The sequence below is a fragment of the Delphinapterus leucas genome, chromosome 15, assembly GCF_059928025.1.
Source record: "Delphinapterus leucas isolate spDelLeu-1000000601 "Yukka" chromosome 15, BTC_Dleu_Yukka2, whole genome shotgun sequence".
In the NCBI taxonomy this organism is placed as follows: Eukaryota; Metazoa; Chordata; class Mammalia; order Artiodactyla; family Monodontidae; genus Delphinapterus; species Delphinapterus leucas.
Genome location: NC_143143.1, coordinates 30,123,273 through 30,146,616, shown reverse-complemented (window position 1 = coordinate 30,146,616; position 23,344 = coordinate 30,123,273). Strand labels below are relative to the sequence as shown.

Here is a 23,344-nt window from a genome sequence, read left to right as displayed (position 1 = left end):
CCGAGAATTCAGTTATACAAGCCTGCTTTACCTCTCTCACGGAAGGCAGAAACAGGGCACTCAGAAATTAAAGGAGGGGGGAGGGATAAATTAGGAGGTTGGGATTAACATAAACACACAACTGTATATAAAATAGATAACCAACAAGGGCCTACTGTATAGCACAGGGAACTCTACTCAATATTCTCTAATAACCTGTATGGGAAAAGAAGCTGAAAAAGAATGGATATATGTATATGTATAACTGAACCACTTTGCTGTACACCTGAAACTAACACAACATTGTAAATCAACTATACTCCAATATAAAATAAAAATTAAATTAGAAAAATTAAAGAACAACAAAAAAATAAATTAGGGGAGCCACATGCACTGCTGGTGGGAATGTAAATTGGTTGTACTTCTTCTGAAAACTTTAGAAGTATCTACTGAAGTGGAGTATATGTACATCCTATGGCCCAGCAGTTTCATCCCCTGGTGTATTCCCCAACAATTAAGTGCCTACATGCACCAAAAATATGTGCAAGTATGTTCAAAGAAGACAAAAATGAGAAATAACACAAATGTCTATCAATAGCAAGTGTATAAATAACTTACAGTGTATTTGTACAATGGGATACCATGTAGTAATGAAAAAACAGGAAGCTATGATTAGTAATGCAGTAATATGGATCCATGTCATAAAAGACACAAGTGAATATATGTTGTATGATTCCACCATTTATTTAAAGTTAAAAAGAAGGCAAAACCTACCCATGACCATGGAGGGCAGAATGGCGGTTACCTCTGGGAGCGATATTGGCTGTAAGAGGCCATGAAGGACCTTTCTGGGGTGCTGGTCATGTTCTAGGTCTCAATCTGGGTGGCAGTTACACAGATATACAAAAATTTAACTGGGCACTGAGATCTGTGCAATATAATGAATGTACAGTCAGCCCTCTGTATCCACGGGTTGTGCATCCCCGGATTCAACCAGCCACAAATTGAAAATTTTTCAGAAAAAAATTCCAAGAAGTTCCAAAAAGAAAAACTTTGATTTGCAGTGCAGCCGCAACTATTTACATAGCATTTACATTGTATTTACAACTATTAACATAGCATTTACATAGTATTAGGTATTAAAAGTAACCTAGAGATGATTTAAAGTATGTGGGAGAATGTGCATAAGTTATATGCAAATACTACTCCATTTATAGAAAGGACTTGAACATCTGTGGATTTTGGTAACTGAGGGAACCAAAGGAACCAGTCCCCACTGATACCAAGGTTGACTGTATATTACAGTCCACAGAAGTGGAAAAAAAAAAAAAGAAGAGTATAGTAGAGGTCTAAGGTGTTCTTCCACTTTGGGGGTCAAAAGAGGGAATAACAAGAAAGTGGAAGGAAGCTGACTTTCTAAACAGAAAATAAAAACCTCATTTTTAAAGAAATATGAACTTTTTTTAACAAAAACGTCTTAAAGGATGAAGGGGCATGAGCTATGTCAAATTCTTCCATATTATTGGAATTATTTAACAAGACATGTTTTACTTTTATAATTTAAGCCAGAGGTCAGCAATCTTTTTCTGTAAAGGGCTAATTAGTAAATATTTTCAGCTTTACGAGCCATATAGTGTCTGTCACAACTACTCAGCTCTGACCTTGTAGCTCGAAAGCAGCCATAAAAACACAAAGTGCATGAATGGATGGGATGTGTTCCAATAAAACTTTATTTACAAAGACAGGCAATGGGCTAATGTGGGCCATAATTTGCAGGATCCTGATTTAAGCAACCAAAAATGGAAATAAAATGATTACAAAATAATATATATATGAACAAGAATAAATCCCAATTTAATCATTGTTATCATCTATGATATTTATTGGGTACCTACTGTTTGATGGGTATATACCAATTATACTATTTAACTTGGTGAGATTGGTGCCATTACAATCCCCAATTGAAAGAGGAGGAAACTGGCCCTTAAAAAGGGTAAGTAGGGCTTCCCTGGTGGCACAGTGGTTGAGAGTCCGCCTGCCGATGCAGGGGACGCGGGTTCGTGTCCCGGTCCGGGAGGATCCCACATGCAGCAGAGCGGCTGGGCCCGTGAGCCATGGCCGCTGAGCCTGCGCGTCCGGAGCCTGTTTTCCGCAACGGGAGAGGCCACAGCAGTGGGAGGCCCGCGTACCGCAAAAAAAAAAAAAAAAAAAAAGGGTAAGTAAATTTCCTAAGGTCATAGAACTGGTAACAGTCAGTTCTTATATCTGAACCCAAAGCCTTTGTTCTTAACTGCATGCCAAGCTGCTACATTTATGATTTTTTTGTGTGTGAAATGGTACCACCAAAGTTGTAATAAATTACCAGGATATACAAAATGTCCACTAAAATTTGTATGTAAAAATAGTTAAATGCCCCCAAAAGATGAAAAGACAACTCACTTTTTTCCCCCATTTTCACCAGTATTTGAAGGAATTCAAATTAAGGCAACATTGCACCTCCTAAAATATCAAAACAAATGGTAACACTCGATGCTGCTAGGTTATTGTAAAATTGGTCCATTGATTCATTATTAGAAGCACTTTTCAATGGAGACAAACCTTTGGGGCATTAATATGAGACTACAGAGTGAGGCTCCTAGAGATGTTTACAGCCATTAACCCTTCAAAATCTACATCTAAGAGATCGTTACAAATAAACAATTCAAAAGAGAAAAACAATGGGCAGAAAGATGTTCATTCCAGCATTATCTACATTAGGAAAAAAATGAAGTGTTTAATGTTAGGAAAATAATGTAATGAATTATGGCTTAATAATGATTATGGTATTTTAGGCAAAAATTAAAATAACTGTGAGGACCAGATTATGTAACGCCATGCAAAAATGTTTAAAATATACTGGTAAATGAAAACAGTAGAACATAAAAGTGTATATAACCAATAATTATACTTATTTAAAGAAATGTGTCTGTAAGTAACAAGGTTCAGAAGGTAATATATAAATTGAAAACAATTATGTTAAGGTAGTAGGTTGGGGTGATTTTATATGTATATTATATTGCCTTTCCAAATTAAAGTGTTCAAAAAAATGTAGACTGGGACTTCCCTGGTGGCGCAGTGTTTAAGAATCTGCCTGCCAATGCAGGGGACACGGCTTCGATCCTTGGTCCGAGAAGATCACACATGCCTCAGAGCAACTAAGCCCATGCACCACAACTACTGAGCCTGCGTGCCACAACTACTGAAGCCCATGCGCCTAGAGCCTGTGCTCTGAAACAAGAGAAGCCACTGCAATGAGAAGCCCGCGCACCACAAGGAAGAGTAGCCCCTGCTGGCCGCAACTAGAGAAAGCCTGCATGCAGCAACAAAGATCCAACGCAGCCAAAAATAAATAAATTTATTTAAAAAAATGTAGACCGAGAGGGATTTGAGGTCATTGTTTATCCATCCCGTAAATCCTACGTAAGGGTCTGTGACATCAGTGTTTGACTTACCAGCAAACCATTCATTATGTTTTATTTCACCTTTGATGGTTCTCTCAACATTTGACTTTCCCTGGTTTGACTGATTCACTGCTTGTCAGGCAGGAATATGGCACCGCTGACCTTGTTCTAATCCTGGTGTCAGATTGATAATAAACACTGCAACTCTGGATCTCAAGAGACCTATCGGGAAATTCACTGTGAACTTACACAGATGAAAACCCTCAGAGCTTTAACAGAGAGGGAGAGTCAATGGCTCTCCAGGATATTTATGGATTTTATCTGTTTCTTCAGTAAGTGCCGTTCCATTATTATTCCAAATATGTCTCTAGTTAAAATTAGGAGGGAGGTAAACAAGTCTAATTTCTATGGTACCATCTGGTCACAGGCCAGTGAAGAAGCAGTTAAGTCCTTTATTGCTACTCTATGCTTAGGACTGACACATTTCTTCCTTTGAAAACATTTTATTTCCGAATGAGTAGTTTGCCCTGGACTTCGTTTTTAGGTCATAGGAGGCTCAAAGTGACTTAGTTGCTGGGCATCAAAATGTTCATTTTAATCATCACCGCCTGTGGGTATATATCGTCAAAGCTGCTATTCTGTGTATAAATGAGGTTTGGGTGCATGTAAAAGTCACCCACATAGAGTGGGAGCATTAATGAAATCCATAGGAAAAAATTAGACTCAGTCAACTCATCATTAATGGTTTCCGGCCACATGTCCCTGGTGGTTTCCAATGAGACCACATCTGCATGTGTAAGGAATCAGGACAACCATCCAATCCAAACCTGGTTCCAGATCTAATTTAATCAATAGAAACACTGGCTCATTTTCTGCCCAAATGTGGGTCTTTCAGTCTTGCCTGCTTTTTTTTTTTTTTTAATGCTGTTATTATGGTCAATACATGACAACGAAATCTTTGGAAGCAACAAACACTTTCATGTCTATTTTGTTCCTTTCTGAATGAGAAACATTCAAGCCTATTTGACTACTTCTGTTAACAGTCTAACCCAGTATCTCCTATGTTCCTTTTTGTGGTCAGCGTGCAGGCTGACACAGCTCCACACCATTTCTTCCTTGGGTTTTCACAATCACCAAGGTCTCTGGATATGGAAACTCAAGTAAGAGACCTGAGAGAAGGAGGATGAATAAAACACAGGGCCAACATCCAACTTCATAGACTCCAAATGGGTGGGGTCTATTGGCCACTGACATTGATATCCAGTACTGGCTAATCAGAGAATAAGAGGCTTCTAAATACTGTTATTCTAAAGAGTGGTTCTTAAGTCTTATCGTGTATTAGAATCACCCAGAGAAGATGTAAAAATGTCCTGTGGGGTGAAAAATTAGGTACCTGTACTTTCAACAGGCTCCCCAAGTGAGTCTGATGAACACAGAAGTGCCAAAACCATCTTTATAAGCAAGGTAACTGTGAAGGCAATAGAGCAAAAGCCTTTAATCATTTTTATGTCCCACCACCTGGAGCTTGGAAGCTGCTCAGTTATTCTTTGTTGATGAATGTCCAGAGGGAGAATGAATGAATGAATGAGCAAATGTGTGCATAAATTGGGGGGCTTTGTCTATGGTCCCTGGCCTTTGCTAACTTGATTACAAAGTTTGTGATTTACAGAGTAGACTTGCTCAGCCCAAACTGTGATTTCCGCCTCTGAAGTCTCAATTTGATTAAAATACGTTTAGCAAAAGGAACAACAACTTTCTGAAATGCTGGGGATCATGCAGCTCCGAGGACCTCTGTGGGGAGCAAGAAATACCAGCAACCAAGATGGTCCTTGTGAACCTGGAGAGGCTGCTCTGCAAGCCTGTATTGGGGCCAAACATCTGACTCCTCTTAATTACATCCTGTCCTTGTTTCATTCCTTCTCATCTCTTGCTTCTGGGTCCTGAGTTTTCCCCAAACTGCCAGGGTTGAATGATCTCAAAAATTAGGCTGAGCCTTTTCCCATGGTGCCAGTGCCTGGGGCATGGACAAGTCTCCTTCTCCGTGGAAAGATGGAAAAAACATAGGTCACTTTCTCTCCCACCCTCAACCCCTGTCGCCAAGTTATTTTGCCCAGTATCACCTAAAGGCGAACCATGCTGTTCCTTCAGTGAAAGAGGAAGGAACAGAGGCTGGATGCTGACCCACCTGTGTTTAAATCGCAGCTTTGCCCCTTCCCAGGTGGTAACGCCTGCCTTACGAGATGTCTGGGAGGGTTACGGCAGATAAAGGAGAAGCAATACAGCATAATGGTTCAAACGAAGGCCCTGGAGCCTGCTTGCCCAGGTCAGACTGGCCACATACTAGCTTGACACATTACTTAACCTTCCTTTGACTCAGTTTCCTCAACCTGTAGACAGGGAGTTGTAATCATAACTCAGGTCATTGAATCACCGTGAGGACTGTATGAAATTAATACATATAAAGACAGATTATTTTATGACCCATAGTTATCCCTCTGTGTTACCTGTCGTTATAAACGTCCATAAAAATAACATAACAATGATAATGGTAGCTTTGAATGACTTCCATTTAGAGTCATGGAAAACTGTCTCTTCCCCCTCCAAGTAAGTTCCCAGATTCTCGGCACCTCCTCTCCCACACATCCCCCATCCTTATTTTGGCGTTTATCTCTTAAAATGCTCCAAGGCTACTGGTTGACATAGGGTGTTGCTGAGTCATCTGAGGACACAGGGGCCTATGTCATGAAGAACTGATGGCAGGGGAGGCCAGCAGGAGACAGATTAGACTTCTCCGAGGCAGGAGTGAGTCAGCCGGGGGTATGTGCCCAGCTCCACCAAGGAGCCGAGAAGGGGTAGCGGACGGCTGCCAGGCTTGTTCAGTGTCATCTTCAATATGGCTAATGGCTCAGATGAACAAACCAGCCTGCTCTAGATGCCCAGGCTGAATATTGCCTGACTAGTCCCAGCACACCGCTCTCTCTGGTCTCTCCTCTCCCCATCCTGCCTTTCTTTGCCCTCTCATCTCTCCTTTTCCTCCTCCTCTTTTTCCCTATCTCTTCTTCTGTCCTTCCTTTTGGACCATTCTTTTCTCCTTTATCCCTTTATCATTTTATTCCTGCTCTTCTTTCCTTTCTTCCCCTCGTATTCCCTGTCCCTCTTTCCTATCTGCCTCTTTCTTCCTTTTTCCATCTAAGTCTTTTCCCTTCCCTCAGAAGAACCTACAATTTCAAGTCTTCTCTGCCTTTCTTGTCTTTCTCCAGGCAGTCTACGACCAGGGTCATCATACTTTTTCTATAAAGGGCTAGATAGTAAATATTCGGGGCTCTGCAGGTCCTACAGCTTCTGTTGCGACAACTCAACTCTGTCACGGTAGTGAAAGCAGCCACAGACAATACCTGAATGAATAGATGTGGCTGTGTTTCAATAAAGCTTTACTTTCAAAAACAGGCAGTGGCTGGATTGGAGACGTGGTCATAGTTTGCCAAACCCTAAGGAAAACACTCCTTCTCTCATTCACCTCCTTGATTACAAACCACAAACTCACCAACGATTTATGATCCACTCCGGTTCTAAAAGCCAGGGAATATATAATCTTGCTGATTATCTCTCCCAGAAAAATTGCATTAAAAAGAAAAAGTAAAACAGAGATATTTGCCTACTATAGCACACAAATTAGACAACAGAAGAATTTGCCTGTCTTATAGTGAATATGGGGGTCAGAGGTTTGGGAAGATTGTCAGACTGAACAGTGATTTAGTGATTACCTCTTTGGGTCTCTTCCCTAGAGACACCTGATGTCCTTCCCAAAGAAGAAAACATCCCCTTCATCAGAGAAGATATTTAATTAATGAAATAAGCCCCCCCAAAGTATATCTGTGGTGTTTTCAAATCCATTCATTCATTTATTCATTCATCCACGGAGTTTTATTTGAGCACCTACTATGTGCGAAGCTCAGGAATGAGTCCTAGGGGAAACGAAAGGGCAACAAGAATGGATGTGAAAGAGTGTGCCCTCCAGGGACTGACAGTGCGGGGCACGGCAGGGGACAGGGGACGTGGAGAGGACAGCAAGGAATGGGCGTCTAGTGTGTGCCAAGCACCGGACTAGTTTCTTTATGTTTGTTCTCACACTCAATCCTTAAACAACTCCAATTTAAAGATGAGGAACCTGGCACTCAGAGAAAGAGATCGGCCATGCGGCTAGGAAGTTGCAGAACCTTCCATTGCACCCCTTTTATGTGTTGGTTTGCTAAATGCCACAAGAATGCTGTAAGCATGGAGCTAAGGGAGTTTATAGTTTATAAGCATAGCTAGAGCTGTAGTCTTTAAGGAAATGGAGGAGTACATGGGCTGAAGGATGGGTCAGATATCAGAGTAGGAAATGGGTTCAGGAGAAGATGTAAGAAGGGACTCCATTTTTAAAGGGGGTTGCATGGAAAAAGCCACGCTTACCTGAAAAAAATTCCAAATGGTGGAATTTCAAATACTGTAGGCAGCCGAGCAGGGAAAATATTTAGGAGTGAAGTGGCCTTCAGTGATTTCCTCAACCCACACGCCATACCTTTCCTAAGCCAGCCCTAAGAAGACGGGCTGCAAAAGCCACGCAGAGATGTGCCCATCCTCAGAGTGGAAGCGTGGGTGCCTCACCATCCAGGCTGCAGGGGTGTCGAGCTCTCCCTGACACTCGGATGTTGGCCCAAAATATTAAGCTGGGAAGCTGGATGAGGACAGTGCTGAGGATGTTAGCAACCCATCCAGTGGCTCAGAGCAATTTATGAGAATCCTAATTAGATACACAAAGAACTTCTGCAATCACACAAACACCCTCGACTCTGGCTGGCAGCACGGGGTCTCTCACCATCAAAAGCCATCCTGCGAGCTTCAGTGGAAGAGCCACCAACAAATAAAGGAATCAGGAACACTAACACTGACCCACCCGGAAGCAGGGAGTGGGATTCTCCACTGACTACCACCCCCCCCCAGCACTCCCCCACTCCAAGACCTGTGAGCATCTTACCCTGGCGTGGTGCTTTCCAAAGCTCTAGAGTCTATTGCTGCAAGGTTCCTCATTGACACAAGAGCAGAGGGTGTGGTTCTTTCTGATTTGTTATCAATTTGAATGAGTCTTTAAGGCGATTGCTTGCAAAGTTGCAGTACAAAAGGGACAAAGAGAACCCAATGCACCTATCCAACTGAAATGATATAGATGGAATCTTGAAAACATTTCATATATGATATTTATCATATATGCCCAAATATGATGTAATTGGGGTCACTAGCTAGTTTTAAAACTGGGAGAGTCCCAGCAAAATAGGTTGAGTTGGTTATCCTAGAATACAATATGAATACAAGAGATACATGTGTCATATCTTTCAAATATTTACATATGATATCTATCATATATACCTAAACATAAGTGCAATGGAATACACCATATAAATAATTTATAGAAGTATATGATAGGGCTTCCCTGGTGGCACAGTGGTTAAGAATCCACCTTCCAATGCAAGGGACACGGCTTCGATCCCTGGTCCGGGAAGATCCCACATGCCCCAGAGCAACTAAGCCCGTGCGCCACAACTACTGAGCCTGTGTGCCACAATTACTGAAGCCTGTGCGCCTAGAGCCCGTGCTCCGCAGCAAGAGAAGCCACCACAATGAGAAGCCGGTGCACCGCAATGAAGAGTAGCCCCCGCTCGCTGCAACTAGAGAAAGCTTGTGCGCAGCAACGAAAACCCAATGCAGCCAAAATTAAATAAATTTTAAAAAATCAATGGTTTCCTTCTATTTTCTCAGCATCACTTGCTTCTGAATAATATTATTATATCATCTTGTTCTCCCTGATATCTTTTTGCTGGCCTCTATACATCGAAAGTGCTTTAACCTCTATGATCTTCCTTCTGACTCTTCAAATCCCAGAATCACATAAAAAAATTACGAAATCAATGAGATGGCTGGGGCCTAAGAGATCTCCTGTTCAACCTCCCCTTTGAAACCAGAAATGCCGTTTTTTTTTAGGTCCCAGACTTACTCATTCTTTATGTTCTCACTCAGCTGTCAGCTTTTAGGTGCCAGGGTGATAACAGGGACCCACCAGTTACTTGCTGGTCGCTGGATAAGTTAATGAATGGGGCTTTGTGAACTCTGGCCTATTCTTATCTTTGTCTAGATCTTACTTGTTTTCTTTATGACTTATTCTGTCTTTTCATTCTTCCATTTAAAAAAAAGCTGATGTATCTCATATTTCTCCTTGAGCATTCTCTCACCTACCCAAGATACCAAAGAGTATATATAGGTATGTATATATATAAACAAATATATAGTATATATTAACTCATAGATATATATGCATTATTACAAATATGTTCATACTTTGAGATTAGATATTTTAGTTTCATACATTGGCAACCAACTGGACTGTAAGCTCCTTGAAAGAAAGAAGGAAAAGACCATGAGATCGCCTTCTTGGAACATCAGTGCCTGAGAATGTGTGTTTCTCAGTAAACGTTGGGTATTGATGATCAATGCTGAAAAGTACCTTTGAGTGTCCCCATGGTGCACTCCACTGTTCCAGAAAGAACACGACAGTTAGACAGGAAAAGGAAGGAAAGGTCTTACTGGGATCCTGTGCGTCTCTTAAGGGAGATCAGTAGCCTGTTTCCTAGGGAAATGCCTGGCAGGCTTCACATAAGAGGTTTCACAATAACCAAACACTCCATTCAAAGTTTATATTTACACAGCTCATTAGGAAAATTTTTTATACTTTTGACACTCATTAGACTTGTAATCGTCCACCGAAGCTACTCTATAACAAGAGATAAACACTCCATTCCAGAGGATGAATAATAATTGGGGACCGCTCAGCACTGTGCTTTTTCCAGGTCTAATTTCAAAGCATAATTAATCCTGCTGAAGCTGCATGAGATAAGTGAAATATTCACGCAGATGTGTTAATTCATGTATTTACTCCTAGAGAGACATTCAGAACCGGACACGCTTTCCGAGATTATCTTAAGACGCCCCCTGGAGCAACGTCATTTTCTCTCCAATGTCTTTGCCCCGGGTGGTCTCTAAAGATGAAGCTGTGAAGACACGTTTCCCAGCCCAGAGAGTCTGACCAGGAAAGCCGCGAGTCGGGACAGAAAATATCTCCAAGAATCTGGATGCTCTGCTCATACAAAGAACACACCTCTGGCTTATCTGGATGCCTTTACTTTTTATTTTTTTTAATTTGCCACAAAGAGGACATTTCCTGTTCAGCACCGCATTTCCATGATGCTAACTTGACCATATTATCAAAACCACGACGCTAACCTGGCTGTGCTGAACGCTGGATTTGTGGATGGACGACAACGACGAGGAGGGGGAGGGGGAGCAGGGTGATGATGGCGTTGATGGCACTGGGGGTGACGATGGCAACAGCTAGCATTGATTGAACCATTTCTATTTCCAGGTGGCTGTACTTAGCTAGCTCTTTACATAGAACCTCTCATTTTGTCTTCATAACAACCTCATCAGGTAAATATTTCTGCATTTAGTTGAAGATGAGTAAACTGAGGCTAAGAAAACTTACCCCTTTCACAGAAGCATTTGTAAATGGGACAGTAGATATTGTTCGCACACACACAATTACTTTTTCCTAAAGTATCTATATATTTCAAGCATGTGATTAGCCAGCTTTGATAGACATCCTAGAGAACTGAATGAAACAGGAGTCTTACATGATTGACCCCCGTCCAGAGTAAGGCCCCTTAAGTAGAGACTGCCACTCACTCACTAGGGGACTCACAGGCCCGCTGAGCTGAAGTTTCCTCCTCTGTAAAATGAGTATAAGCGATATTTAGCTTCATAAAGTTGTTAACGAATATTAAAGAACACATGTACTGTGTCCGGTATGGTGACTGGCATATTCTATTCCCCACATGTGTTGCTATTTCATAACAGACGCTGCAAGAGTGACAGCAGCGGTGGGTAGGAGTAGAGTTAGAACTGACTTATTTGACAGCTACCCATCATATTTAAAAGTTTCCTGTCAAATGAAATGCATCCTGACACCAACCATTCATCCATGCATGTATTTATCCATTCAATCCTTCATTGACCAGTTACCTGTCACGATCAAGATTTTGTAGTGTTTACTGCTGGAAGCAAGACTCTCGTTTGCCGAGAATTGCACCCCACGTGGAGGTGCTTAGTCAAGCACTGTGGTGGAGGGGTGCTTCACTCCTCTCTGTGTCCACATGCCTTGTCGTCTAACTCCCAAACTCCTCCCACACAAGGCAGAGTATACCTCCAGAGTATACTTTGGGCTTGGCCATAGGACTTACTTTGGACAGAAGGGTGTTAGCCGACGTGGATCTGACAAAGCAGAGAGTTGAAATGTGCACGTGCAGGTAGGTGTTTTTTCCTTTGCCTTCATCATAGCCAAGGGAAGAGCTTTTCCCAGGTAGGTGCTGCCCCTTCAGCCTGAGACCCAGAATAAACACAGGTGGAACAGAGACCACAGAGATGACCCATGGTCTTGCAGCATCAGGGGAGCCACCACGGCCTGAGGCAGAGCTTTTCCACTCAACCTGTGCTCCCACGAGCAAAATAAATGCTATTGTCGTGTACCTCCAAGATTTCACAGCAACAGCTGAGCAACACAGCCACAAATCACTATGACACAGCAGAGAACATGGCTCTTGATCTGAGGAAGGTACAAATGCCCTATAGGGAATTCAAAGAATCAGATGTTTTCATTTGGGGGAGAAATATAAAACAAACTTAGATTTCTTGACGGCACTGTGAGAATCCAGGGTTTAACTCTGGGAGTAGAGACTGTAAGGCATTATGCACTTTGTTCAAATTCACACCAACCACAGCACTAACCCCTGCCCCTTTCAATACCGTATTTGGCCATGGTGGTTGCCAGACTGTCCTCTACCAGCTCTAGACAGGCGTAGCCTGTCCTGGCACCATCTCCGAATATAGCTTCCACCGTTCTTGAAGGCAGCTTCTGCCCTATGCCTGAGCTTTTGTTGCCTACTCACACTTTCTCAAGTTTTAAGGGTTCACTTGCCATCTCTGCTGCCTTTGCTTTTCCTGTCTCAGTTTTGGCAAGTCCAAGGGTAACTAGCATGCCATGTGAGCCATGAGAGGATTCTAAAACCCATGCTAGGGAACAATGGGCTGCAGTGAGATCACCAACCATGAGTAGAGAAGTACCATCATCCCATTAGACTGTAAGCCCCGTGAGGGTGGAAACAGTCTGTTTTTGTACGATAGGCAGCCGAGAGGTGGACTGTAGAGGAAACCCATGGGATTTCTGCTCACTGTTCCCTTTATAGAGATTGGCTCTCCTTCATTCCTCCATAGGATAATAGTTGGAGCTGTCGTGTTAGTACAACGTAAGCCCACCCCTTATTCACTCCTGATGGGTCCAAGAAAGAGTGCTTGACCCAAAATGAATCAGGAATCCTTCCTCTGGAATTTGAAATTTAGAATTTGGCAAATAGAGATTGGGACTTATTGTAGCCTTGTTACATAATGTCACTGCTCTAGAGCAGAGTTTTTTTTAACCCTGATACTATTAACGTTTGGGGTCAGATTAAGTCTGTGTTTTGAGATGTGGGGGCCTGTCCTGGGCATTGTAGCATGTTTGCCAGCATCCCTCACCCCTGGCCTCTACCCACGGATGCCGGTGTCAAATAGCCTCCCTGTCATGACAATCAAAAATATATCCAAACACAGCCAAATATCCCCTGGGGGGCAAAATCCCTGCCCCGCACTGAGAACCACTGCTCTACAGAGAGGACCTATGAATTCCTGCTGTTGAGGCCCCAGGACTGTCCTGGTTCCTGTTTTTTTCCTCTGAACCTATTTGCTCAACTCTTTCTTAAATTCACTGAGATAGACACTTCTGCATCCTTAAAATAAACTCCTTTTAATTTACTGAGTTGTCTGTAATTGGTTTCCATTACGAGCAAACTAAAGAATCGTGGTATCATGTGATCAGCACTCGATAAATACTCTTGGTGAGCAAACTCACCACCCAAAGATCTACTGGAAAGCCAGTTAGAAAACAGAGAGTGTGAGGGTCTCAAGTCCCTCAGAAGTAGGGGGTCAACCAAGGTCTTACCATCACCCACAAACTGGAGCAGGGCCAGGTCAATCTGCCTCTTCCAACGGGAGCCTTTCTGGAGGGCAATTCCATAACCAGTGGTGGCAAAGATGTACCCACTTCCGATGGTCACCAGCTTGCAGCCTTCGTCCCTCCCAGCCTTGTAATTCAAGACCGCAGCATCATAGATGAAAGCGTCCAGTTTCCTGCAATGACAAGAAAGCAGGGAGTCACGGGGAAGGCGAGGTACCGTCTCAGGGCCCAGCTCCTAAGGCCTGATCCAGCATCACACACTTTCTTTCACATGGGAGATGATGATTCATGACGGCTCCATCCCATCAGCATAAAAGGATCTATTTTTAATGAGGAGATAAAAGCCAGAACCTTTTCTCTCGAAGTTTCAAGAGGCAGTTAAATAAAGACATGAAGAATCCTTATGCCCAAGTGAGTAAACAGTCGAATTTGCTGGTTTGCAAGTGTTTGCCCTTAGGACTCCCAACAGTGAAGAGCAGTGGCCTATTTAGAAAGGTTTGCATTAGAACAAAATAAACCATTAAGGGACAGGAGAATCAGATGGTTTCGTGCAGGAAGGGGAGAGAGACTAAATAGGAAAGATGTTTCTTCTTGCCCTAAGAAACATGTTTATGAAACATGTTTCATTTATATTATAAAAATTATTACATAATAATTTTTAGAAACCCAAATAATGCAGAAAATATTAAGAATACAATTAAAATTGCCTATAATTCCATAACTCAGAGGCAACCTCTGTTCATAAATTTGTGAACAACTTTCCAAATTTTATATGCATGTGCGTATACACACACCTAATATACACACACACACAAACACACATACACACTCCTTTTAAAACAGGGGTTGGTAACTTTTTCTGTAAAGGCAAGATAATAAATAGTTTAGGCTTGGTCTCTGGTGCAGCTACTCAGCTTTCTGTTGTAGCATGAAGCTGAACTGTGTTTCCTCAAAATTCATATGTTGAAGTCCTAACCCCCCAGTACCTCCAAATATGACCTTATTTGGAGATGGGGTCATTGCAGGTGTAATTAGTTAAGATGAGGTCATATGGAGCAGGGTGGGCTCCTAATCCAATATGACCGGTGTCCTTATAAAAAGGGGAAATTTGGACACAGACGTGCACACAGGGAGAACGCCAGGTGAAGGTTGGAGTTATGCTGCCACAAGCCTCGGGACTACCAGAAGCCAGGAGAGAGGCCCGGACAGATCCTTCCCAAGTGCCTTCACACAGCCCTGCTGACACCTTGATCTCGGCGTTCCAGCCTCCAGAAGTTTGAGACAAAAAATTCCTATTGTTTAAGCTTCTCAGCTTGTGATGCCTTGTTATGACAGCCCTAGGAAATTAACACACAGCATGAGAGCAGCCAGCGATAATGCATAAATGAAGGAATTCAACTCTGTTCCAATAAAAGGTTAGTTACAAAAAACAGGTTGGCCCATGGGACATAGTTTGCCAACCCTGTTTCAACTCTCCAAATATAATTACACCACGCAAACCATTTCACCAATGGCTTTCTTTTCTCGTTTAACCCCACACATAGTGAATGTATTTCTATGTCAGTATACAGCACTCTTTTTAATTTTTTGGTACATTTATTTTTATTGAGGTATACCTTATATGGAATAAAGCACTAGATAAATTTTTACATATGTGTACATCCTTGAAATCACCATGCAGACCGAAGTAGAGAACATCACTATCACCTCAGAAGTCCTGTTTACCCCTCCCAGTCAGCACCCTCCAAAAGGCAAGCACCCAGTAATCCCCTCAAAGGCACGGCTGTGCCCAATTCATGACCTACATCCTTATTGGTGGGCATGTATGTTGTTTCTAATTTTTAAAGTTATTTAACAAGGCTGAAATGATCAACCTTGAATACAGGGGATGGATATCTCAACTCTAATGTAGGTAGGAAAACTAAATGGGAGAGTACTCAACTTCTTGACACTTCTTCAACTTTACTGCCCTTCACTCCCTAACAAGAAGACATACAACAGTGAAGCAAAAATAAAATAAAATAAAAGTGGCAGGAAGAGGATGTCAAACGCTGCATCCTTCCAAAGACAGCTGCTGAAGGACTCCCTATGGGAAGAAAACTACTTGGAAGGTTTACAGCTGTGTTCTTCACTTTAATTTTTTGTTTCTGTAATGGTTAGAGATGGGGCAAGACTACAAGGCTTGTCTCACCAACAGAAAGATTCTGAAGCTTTCATCTCAGGGCTGTAGGGCTGGAGACTTAGTTTTATACTCTGAGAGTATTAAAAGGGGATCAGATCATCCAAGTGGAAGAGGGGGAAAAACTGGGCATTGTCAACAGAAATGGCAAACAGAGCTGTCGAACCAAGAGGAAACACCCTTTCTGGACAGCCAGCAATGCTGAGACCCATGCAAATACAGGTTGGGGGGCTTTTAAAGGTTGGTTTGTGTTATGATGGCAGTACGGCATGTGACAGGAGCGGTGGGGGAGCAGGTGGAAGGGATCTGAGTTCTAGTCTACATTTACATCTATGATGGCGCCACCTCGGAAAGTCACTTCCTTCTTTTGCACTGCTGGTTTCTCGTCTGTGAGATGAGGTTGTCATTGAGGTCCTTTTGAACTGTGGCATTCTACGGCTCTGCAAGCCAAGAGTCACCTTCTGTCAATCTCAAGAGGGAAACTGAGACTCTGGATAACGTGTGTACCCTGGGGACTTCAGGACAAATGGACAACATGTGTACTCTTAATGAAGTTGGGGTGCTTGCCACCTCAATACTTCATGTTGCCATGGAGATGGCGAGAACCGGGGTTTTATTAACACTTTCTAAGACTCCTGCAACTCTCTTCTCTCAATTCCTCAAAAACCAAACAAATACACACACAGGTGCGTATAGGTACATTCAAATGTTAAGGCCATCTGTTGGTATTCATGGGGTGAAAGCCCTCCCCATCCTGTTAACCCACCACACATTCCATGCATTTCTGCAATGGAAATCTAAAACTGTACCTGGCACTCATACGAGAGTTGTCCAACAGCAGTTTAAATTCATATTTTATGGACAGGCACAGATTTCTGCAAATCATTACCATATTTCATGACAGATCTTCAGCTGAGCAAAAAACAGCCGGATGAGCCCAAAGAAAAAGGGAAGTTTTCTCGGAAAACAAAGTTTGCAAATGCAAGATGCCATCAAGTCAGAGGGAGGACAGCTGCAAAAGACACAGTTAATTCTGAGCAAAGCACCCACACGCTGGCATGTCTGGGTGGCTGGCGGCCACACTCTTAGAGCGGTCTGGCCAGGGAGACTCTCTGTGGTCTCAGGGCCACGTCAGAACCAAAGTGAGGACAACACATGAAGGAAACCACAGGGCCATGTGGACTGTGACTTCTGTCCCTCATTGATGATTCTAGAGAGCTGGGGTCTAAATGCAATGGCCACAGATACCTGCATGTTTAAAAACATCATGGGGCTTACACAGCTCCCTCTGATAGACAAGGCCATTGTTTGCACAATGCTTGACGAAAGTGCACAGCATTTTACATACATTGTCCCACCGGGGCCTCACAAATGCCCAGTAGGGAAATTTATTATTAATTATTATTTTCTCCTATGTTGTCTATGAGCAGGTGAGGTTCTGAGAGGCTAAGGCAGCCTGAAGCTCATTGGCAGTATTTCCGAACTCTGTACACAAACCCTCTATGGCAGGACTGTCTAGGAGAACTTTCTACGATGATGGAAATATTGAGCACTTAACATGTGATTAGTGCAACTGAGAACCTGAGTTTTAAATTTTATTTCATTTCATTAATTTAGATTCTGGTGTAAATGGCCACACGTGGCCGGCAGCTACTGAAGTGGCCAGCACGGTGGCTCCCGGTGGGCGGGGGAGGTGGAGGGAGCGAGGGCCCTGGGCTCTCCTTGCTCCGACTCAAAGACCTGTGCCTTTGATCTCTTTCCCACTGAAGGAAAAATGTTCCCATTGTTGAAAAGAAAAGATGTAAAACTCACTGACATCCTCAAGAGTGGGCTTTGTGTTCAAAGACTTTGAACAAGGCACCTGTATTTCTGAGCCTCATTCTTCTCGCTGCAAAGTGGAGCAGACGTTACCTGCCCTTCGAGGGCTGTTGGGAATAAAGCGATGTTATATAAGGAGATGTGTGTGCAGTGCGCGGCACATAACAAATGCTCAAGACACACAGATGTGTTCAATTGAATTCAGATTTTACAGCAAAGGAGCTTACAACTTTTATGCATTCTGTGGGACAAATCCAGTCCTGAATACTTTATATGCATTATCTCATTTCACTGAGTCCTTTTAACTGAGCAAAGATGGATGCACTACTGCCGTCCCCACGGAATGAGGAAACGGAGGCACTGAGAGGTAAAGTAAGGGACACAGTTGACCAGCTTAGGTAAGCGTCAAAGCAGCATTTGGACTTGACGCAGTCTGATGACAAAGGTCACAGACCTAACTACTCTGACCATGTTACCCGTAAGACTTGTGGAATAAATGGAAACAGCTCTGTCTACTACTTTGAGATTCAGACTGGGGGTTACAGCTCTACATGAAGCCCAGCGTTATGAAAAAAGTGGAAGGATCAGACCAGAGTCGTCAGTTTTAAAAGATTTGGTGGGTCGTTCAGTTTCATCTCTCTCTTTCCCAGGAGATGCATAGCCCTGTAAGGTCTGGAGTCACCTCCACAGAAAACAACTCTTGCCCTCAACACATCCTATCCTACATGTCTGGGAGACATTTAAGCATAGATGGCCACAGCTTCTGGTTGAGGGTAGGGAGTCAGAAAGAGAAAAAGGCCACCTGAAGCCCAATTTAGACCAAAAGCGTTCGGGGGATTGGAGCTGCGATGGTGGGAGACCGAGTGACATCTTAGGCTGCAGCGTAATTGGCAGCACTGGATTTGGAACAACACAGAGATTACAGGCTGGCGCTGGAGCGAAGAGCCCCTCAGAACTCAGAGCCATCAGCTGGAAGCTTGAGGGCTCACAGGGAGGGAACACAGTGATGCTTCTCTGCTTGGTGTTTTCTTCTCCTGCTTTTCAAGGGGAGATCATCTATGTCTCTGCCTTCCCAGCTCCTACGGAGCCACACGGCTGTCACTGGCTCAGTGCTTCTTCCACTGGGTGGGTGAGGCTCAAAGATCTGGTCTGAGAACCGTGATGGGGACAGAGGCCCTACCCAGCCCGCCTCTCTGCCTCTGCTCCCTACAGAAGGGCGAGCACTTCTCCAAACATTTGTGACAAATGAAACGACATCTCGGCTCCCCAGTGCAAGGGCTGGAACAGAACCGGAGTCTGAAAATTCATGCTGTGCTGTGCTGGCTGTGTGATGTGCCCACCCCCCGCCAGGCATCACGGAGGCTGTGTGGGTGCTGTCACCCTCTCCCTGTCACCCGCAGCCCTCAAGGAAAGCAAACGATAAAAAATGACAGTAATTCAGAATGAGAGGGGGAAATAAGACCTCCTCTCTGCAAATTTGCCAAGAAGCAAAGTAAGGAGGACTGTCATGTGCGCTCCATGCCACTTTAACCCAGCAGTTTCCTGCCAGATTTTTTGACAGCTTTGAAGAGCTGCCACAGCTTTCTGAAGTGTGTAGATCTGACCCTGTTACTTCCGTTGATCTCTCCTGTACCTACACGATGGCCTGAATGTTCATTCCTGGCCCCAAGACTGTTTACCGGCAAAACTGATTCTCCCTACAAAAGGGGACACCATGGCCCCCAGTCAAGGCATGGCCCCTTTGGGGAAAGGGACTTGTATTGTCAAGTGGCTTGACGTTTCCTAATCAAAAGTTTCCGGTTTTAGCTCATCATCTCCTCATCCATGTTTTCAGATGCTCTCTGGGGGTCTCAGCACATTTAAAGGCTAATTATTTAGTTAAAATTAATTATTCATTCATTAACATTCAAGAAGTCTTTAACTAGACATTGACTTGTTCTGATGAATTAATGAAACCAGAGTGAGTGTGTGTGTGTGTGTGTGTGTGTGTGTGTGTGTGTTATGTGTGTATGTTTTGGAAGTCTAGTCTAAAGCATTACTGAGAATTAAGAATCTCTTTGGGGACTTCCCTGGTGGCACAGTGGTTAAGAATCTGCCTGCCATTGCAGGGGACACGGGTTCGAACCTTGGTCTGGGAAGATCCTACATGCCACGGAGCAAAAAATCCCATGTGCCACAACTACTGAGCCTGCGCTCTAGAGCCCGTGAGCCACAACTACTGAAGTCCGCATGCCTAGAGCCCATGCTCCATAACAAGAGAAGCTACCGCAGCAAGAAGTCCGCGCACCGCAATGAAGAGTAGCCCCCACTCACCGCAACTAGAGAAAGCCTGTGTGCAGCGCTGCCAAAACCAAATAAATTAATAAATTAATTAATTTAAAAAAAAGAATCTCTTTGATGAGAACTGAATGTAGTTTTTTAGGGCACATCAAAGCCTCGCTAGGAGAAGGAGTACATCAGCCAGTAATTCAGGCCAGTCAGCACGTTTGGGCAACTGTGGAACAGTGGACGGGGTTCAGGTCTACCTCTGCCAGCTCTATGAATGAGACCCAGTCATGGGACCTCTTCGAGCTCTGGTTTTCTCATCTGTAAGATGAGGGAATAGCTCATTCACAGGGCTGGATATTGGATGGATGGAAACGGGAGTGAAGGTGCTTTGGAAATTGCACACCCTGGTGCAAATTCAGGACTTTGCTGGGGCAGTGATGATGTCATGTGCAGAGAAGCGATGGTGCAGATCATCATCAAGCACCCAGACACAGGGCTATTAGCGGGTGAAGGGCATTCATGGGCCAAGAAGTGGTACCCCTGAGGATACCTTTGAATGTGCCTGCTTGGGCAGGAGACACTCAATACATACGGAGATTGTACCTGACATCAGCACAGGATGGTCTAAAATAGGCTTCAGGAAAATGGCCTAGAATCACATTATGACTCTGAGTTTGTGAATACAAACTTCAAAGTCAGAATTATACCAACACTGATGCACTTTCACTAAGGAAGCATTTTTCAGAGCAAAGTCTGTTACATTAATTTAATTCCTAGATCAATGTCTCGCATAGCATAGTTGAATTGTTTCCAATTTTTTTTGGAAACTACTTTCACTGGGATCAATTCTTTTGTGTTGGAATTTTATAAGGATTTGATTCATTGATCAGAATTTGGACCATAATAAATTTTACTAATTTATAACTTCTGCCATTTTGAGTTTTCTTTTGTGGGTATGGTTGCCACCAAGTCCAATTCTTCTGGGTCAAAATTGTTCAGAGAGGCAGAAGTGGCCAAGAAGATTCAAGTCGTCTATGGCTTTGTAGTCAATAACAAATTTCACTCTGTGTGCTTTTTGCTGTTGTCAGTTTAATTTGTGTTGATTAATTCTTCCAGTAATATTCACTGTGAATTGGGTAAAAAAGATGGATGGTGAATATTTACTTTTTAACTGAGAAAATTCTGTGCAGTATCGTAAGACTGAGACAGAGAGAGGCAGAGAAGGAGGGAGGAAACGAGGGAGGGAAAAATACAGATGGAAGCAGGCTCCAAGGAAAATGGGAAGACAGTGAGAGAGAAAGAGAGAAAGGAAAGAACAGGAAAGCGAGAGTGAGGGAAAGAGACAGAGAAGGAGAAAGAGGTTAAGACAGATAGGGAGAGAATGAAGAGAGGGAGATGGACTTACAGGGAGAGACTAAGAGACAAGAGGGAGGGAGAGGGAGGCAGAGAGATGGAGAAAGAGAGAGAGGGAAGAAGGAAGGAAAGAAGGAGGGAGGGAAGGAAGGAGGGAAGGAGGGAAGGAGGGAGGGAGGGAGGGAAGGAGGGAAGGAAGGAAGGAGGGAGGGAAGGAGGGAGGGAAGGAAGGAGGGAGGGAAGGAAGGAGGGAAGGAAGGAGGGAAGGAAGGAGGGAGGGAAGGAAGGAGGGAAGGAAGGAGGGAAGGAAGGAGGGAGGGAGGGAGGGAGGGAAGGAGGGAGGGAGGGAAGGAAGGAGGGAAGGAGGGAGGGAGGGAGGGAAGGAGGGAAGGAAGGAAGGAGGGAAGGAAGGAGGGAGGGAAGGAAGGAGGGAAGGAAGGAGGGAAGGAAGGAGGGAGGGAGGGAAGGAAGGAGGGAAGGAGGGAGGGAGGGAAGGAAGGAGGGAAGGAAGGAAGGAGGGAAGGAAGGAGGGAGGGAAGGAAGGAGGGAGGGAGGGAGGGAGGGAAGGAGGGAGGGAGGGAGGGAAGGAGGGAGGGAGGGAGGGAAGGAAGGAAAGGAAACAAGGGCAAACACAATACAAACATACAGTTTGCCTACTGACTAACAACCACAAAAACAGGAAAAGGTTAAAGTGATACAGAAAATCCCCTCTTCGTTACTGTTGAATTTAACATAGAATTTAACAAACTAACCTTGTCCAAGTTGGTGATAGATAATGTAATGCAATCTTTTAATTTTTCAGAAGAGAAAACCGAAGGCTGGAGGTCTCAGTCCCGGGTGTTCCGCAGAGTCAGTGCTCCCAGACCTGTCTACCACCTGCCAAAGCAACGCATCCTCGAGGCACTGCTGCAGGGCTTCCCAAATCTGAGCGCATGTCCTCAGGTGGGATGTCGGGTCAGAGGAGTACTACTGTGGGGTTTTGGGTAAGTCTGTGCACATATCTAAACCTTGATTTCCCCATCTGACCAGAAGGAAAACAACCTCTCCCATGTGATTGTACTCTGGTTGAAGGAAGGAACGGCTATAAATTTGCTTGATGAATTGTAAAGCACTATGCAAATGCTATTCTTTCTTCATGTTACCACTCATGTTCTGCCATAGGAAAAGTATTGATTCCTGCTGACATGTAAATCTTTTATAGAGTTTCTTAGTAGATACTCTTCAAGGGTTGGGATCAGAGTAAACATTCTACTGCAGTTATTCCATGGTGTACAGCATATTATGAAAAATGCTCATGTTACAGAGAATGTTTTCTTTGTTCAGACTTTTCCTGAATGTTTCCTATGTGCCAGACACTGCTCTTTGCCTGCATATCTCATTTAATCCTTACAACAGTTCTAAGTGCAAGTTCCTAAGTAAAGAAATCATACTTACCATCATCTTATAAACAAAAAAAACGAGATCTAAGAAGTTAATTAACTTGTCTGAGGTCCCACAGCTGAATGTTAGCAGAGAGGGAATTTGAATCCAGGATGCTGGCTTTTAAGCATCATAACACACTCCTGGTAGTGACAATGATCCTGCTAAACTTGCCACACACTAGGACTGAAAGACAGGGACTCTCAAAGGCCAGAAAATATATGAAAGTGAGAGACTGGGAAAAGAATCAATATTTAATGAAACCCTATATGTGTCTGATACAGTGCCGGCTACTTTCCCTAAGTCAATTCATTTAATTCTCAAAGGAATCTGGGAGACAGGATTTGAAAGATGTGGGAAACAGTCTCAGAGAGGTTATTTAATTTGCCAAAGGTCACACAGTTGGTAATTATCAGAGTCAGAATATGAAGCTAGGTATTTCTCAATCCAAAGCTGATGCTCTGCACCATGGGGTCACTCAGAAAAAAAGTCAATCAATCAATCAGTTGAATAAGACTAACCTCTTCTAGAAGGTATAAATACTCTGACCCAAAAATTCTACTTCTTGAGATCATTCCTAGAGAATTACTTGCAGAAGTGCCTAGAAGACTCATCATGGAGTTTTAACGTGCCCTTATTACTAAGAGCTCCCTGGAGGGAAACAGTCTAATAAACTGTGATGTATGCAAACCATGGAATTCTTTCCAGCCGTCAAAGAGAATGAAGGCAAAAGACACCTACAGATATGGAAGG

General features: G+C 43.5%; 1 protein-coding gene across 1 annotated transcript in view; it reads right to left on the bottom strand.

Moving 5' to 3' along the window:
- GRIN2A (glutamate ionotropic receptor NMDA type subunit 2A) overlaps positions 1-23,344 on the bottom strand; it is a 368,609-nt gene that overhangs the window by 25,666 nt on the left and 319,599 nt on the right. Inside the window, exon 10 of the mRNA XM_022552282.2 lies at positions 13,540-13,727. Within this exon, the coding sequence (XP_022407990.1) occupies positions 13,540-13,727 (188 nt within the window). The remainder of the gene's footprint in view (positions 1-13,539; positions 13,728-23,344) is intronic.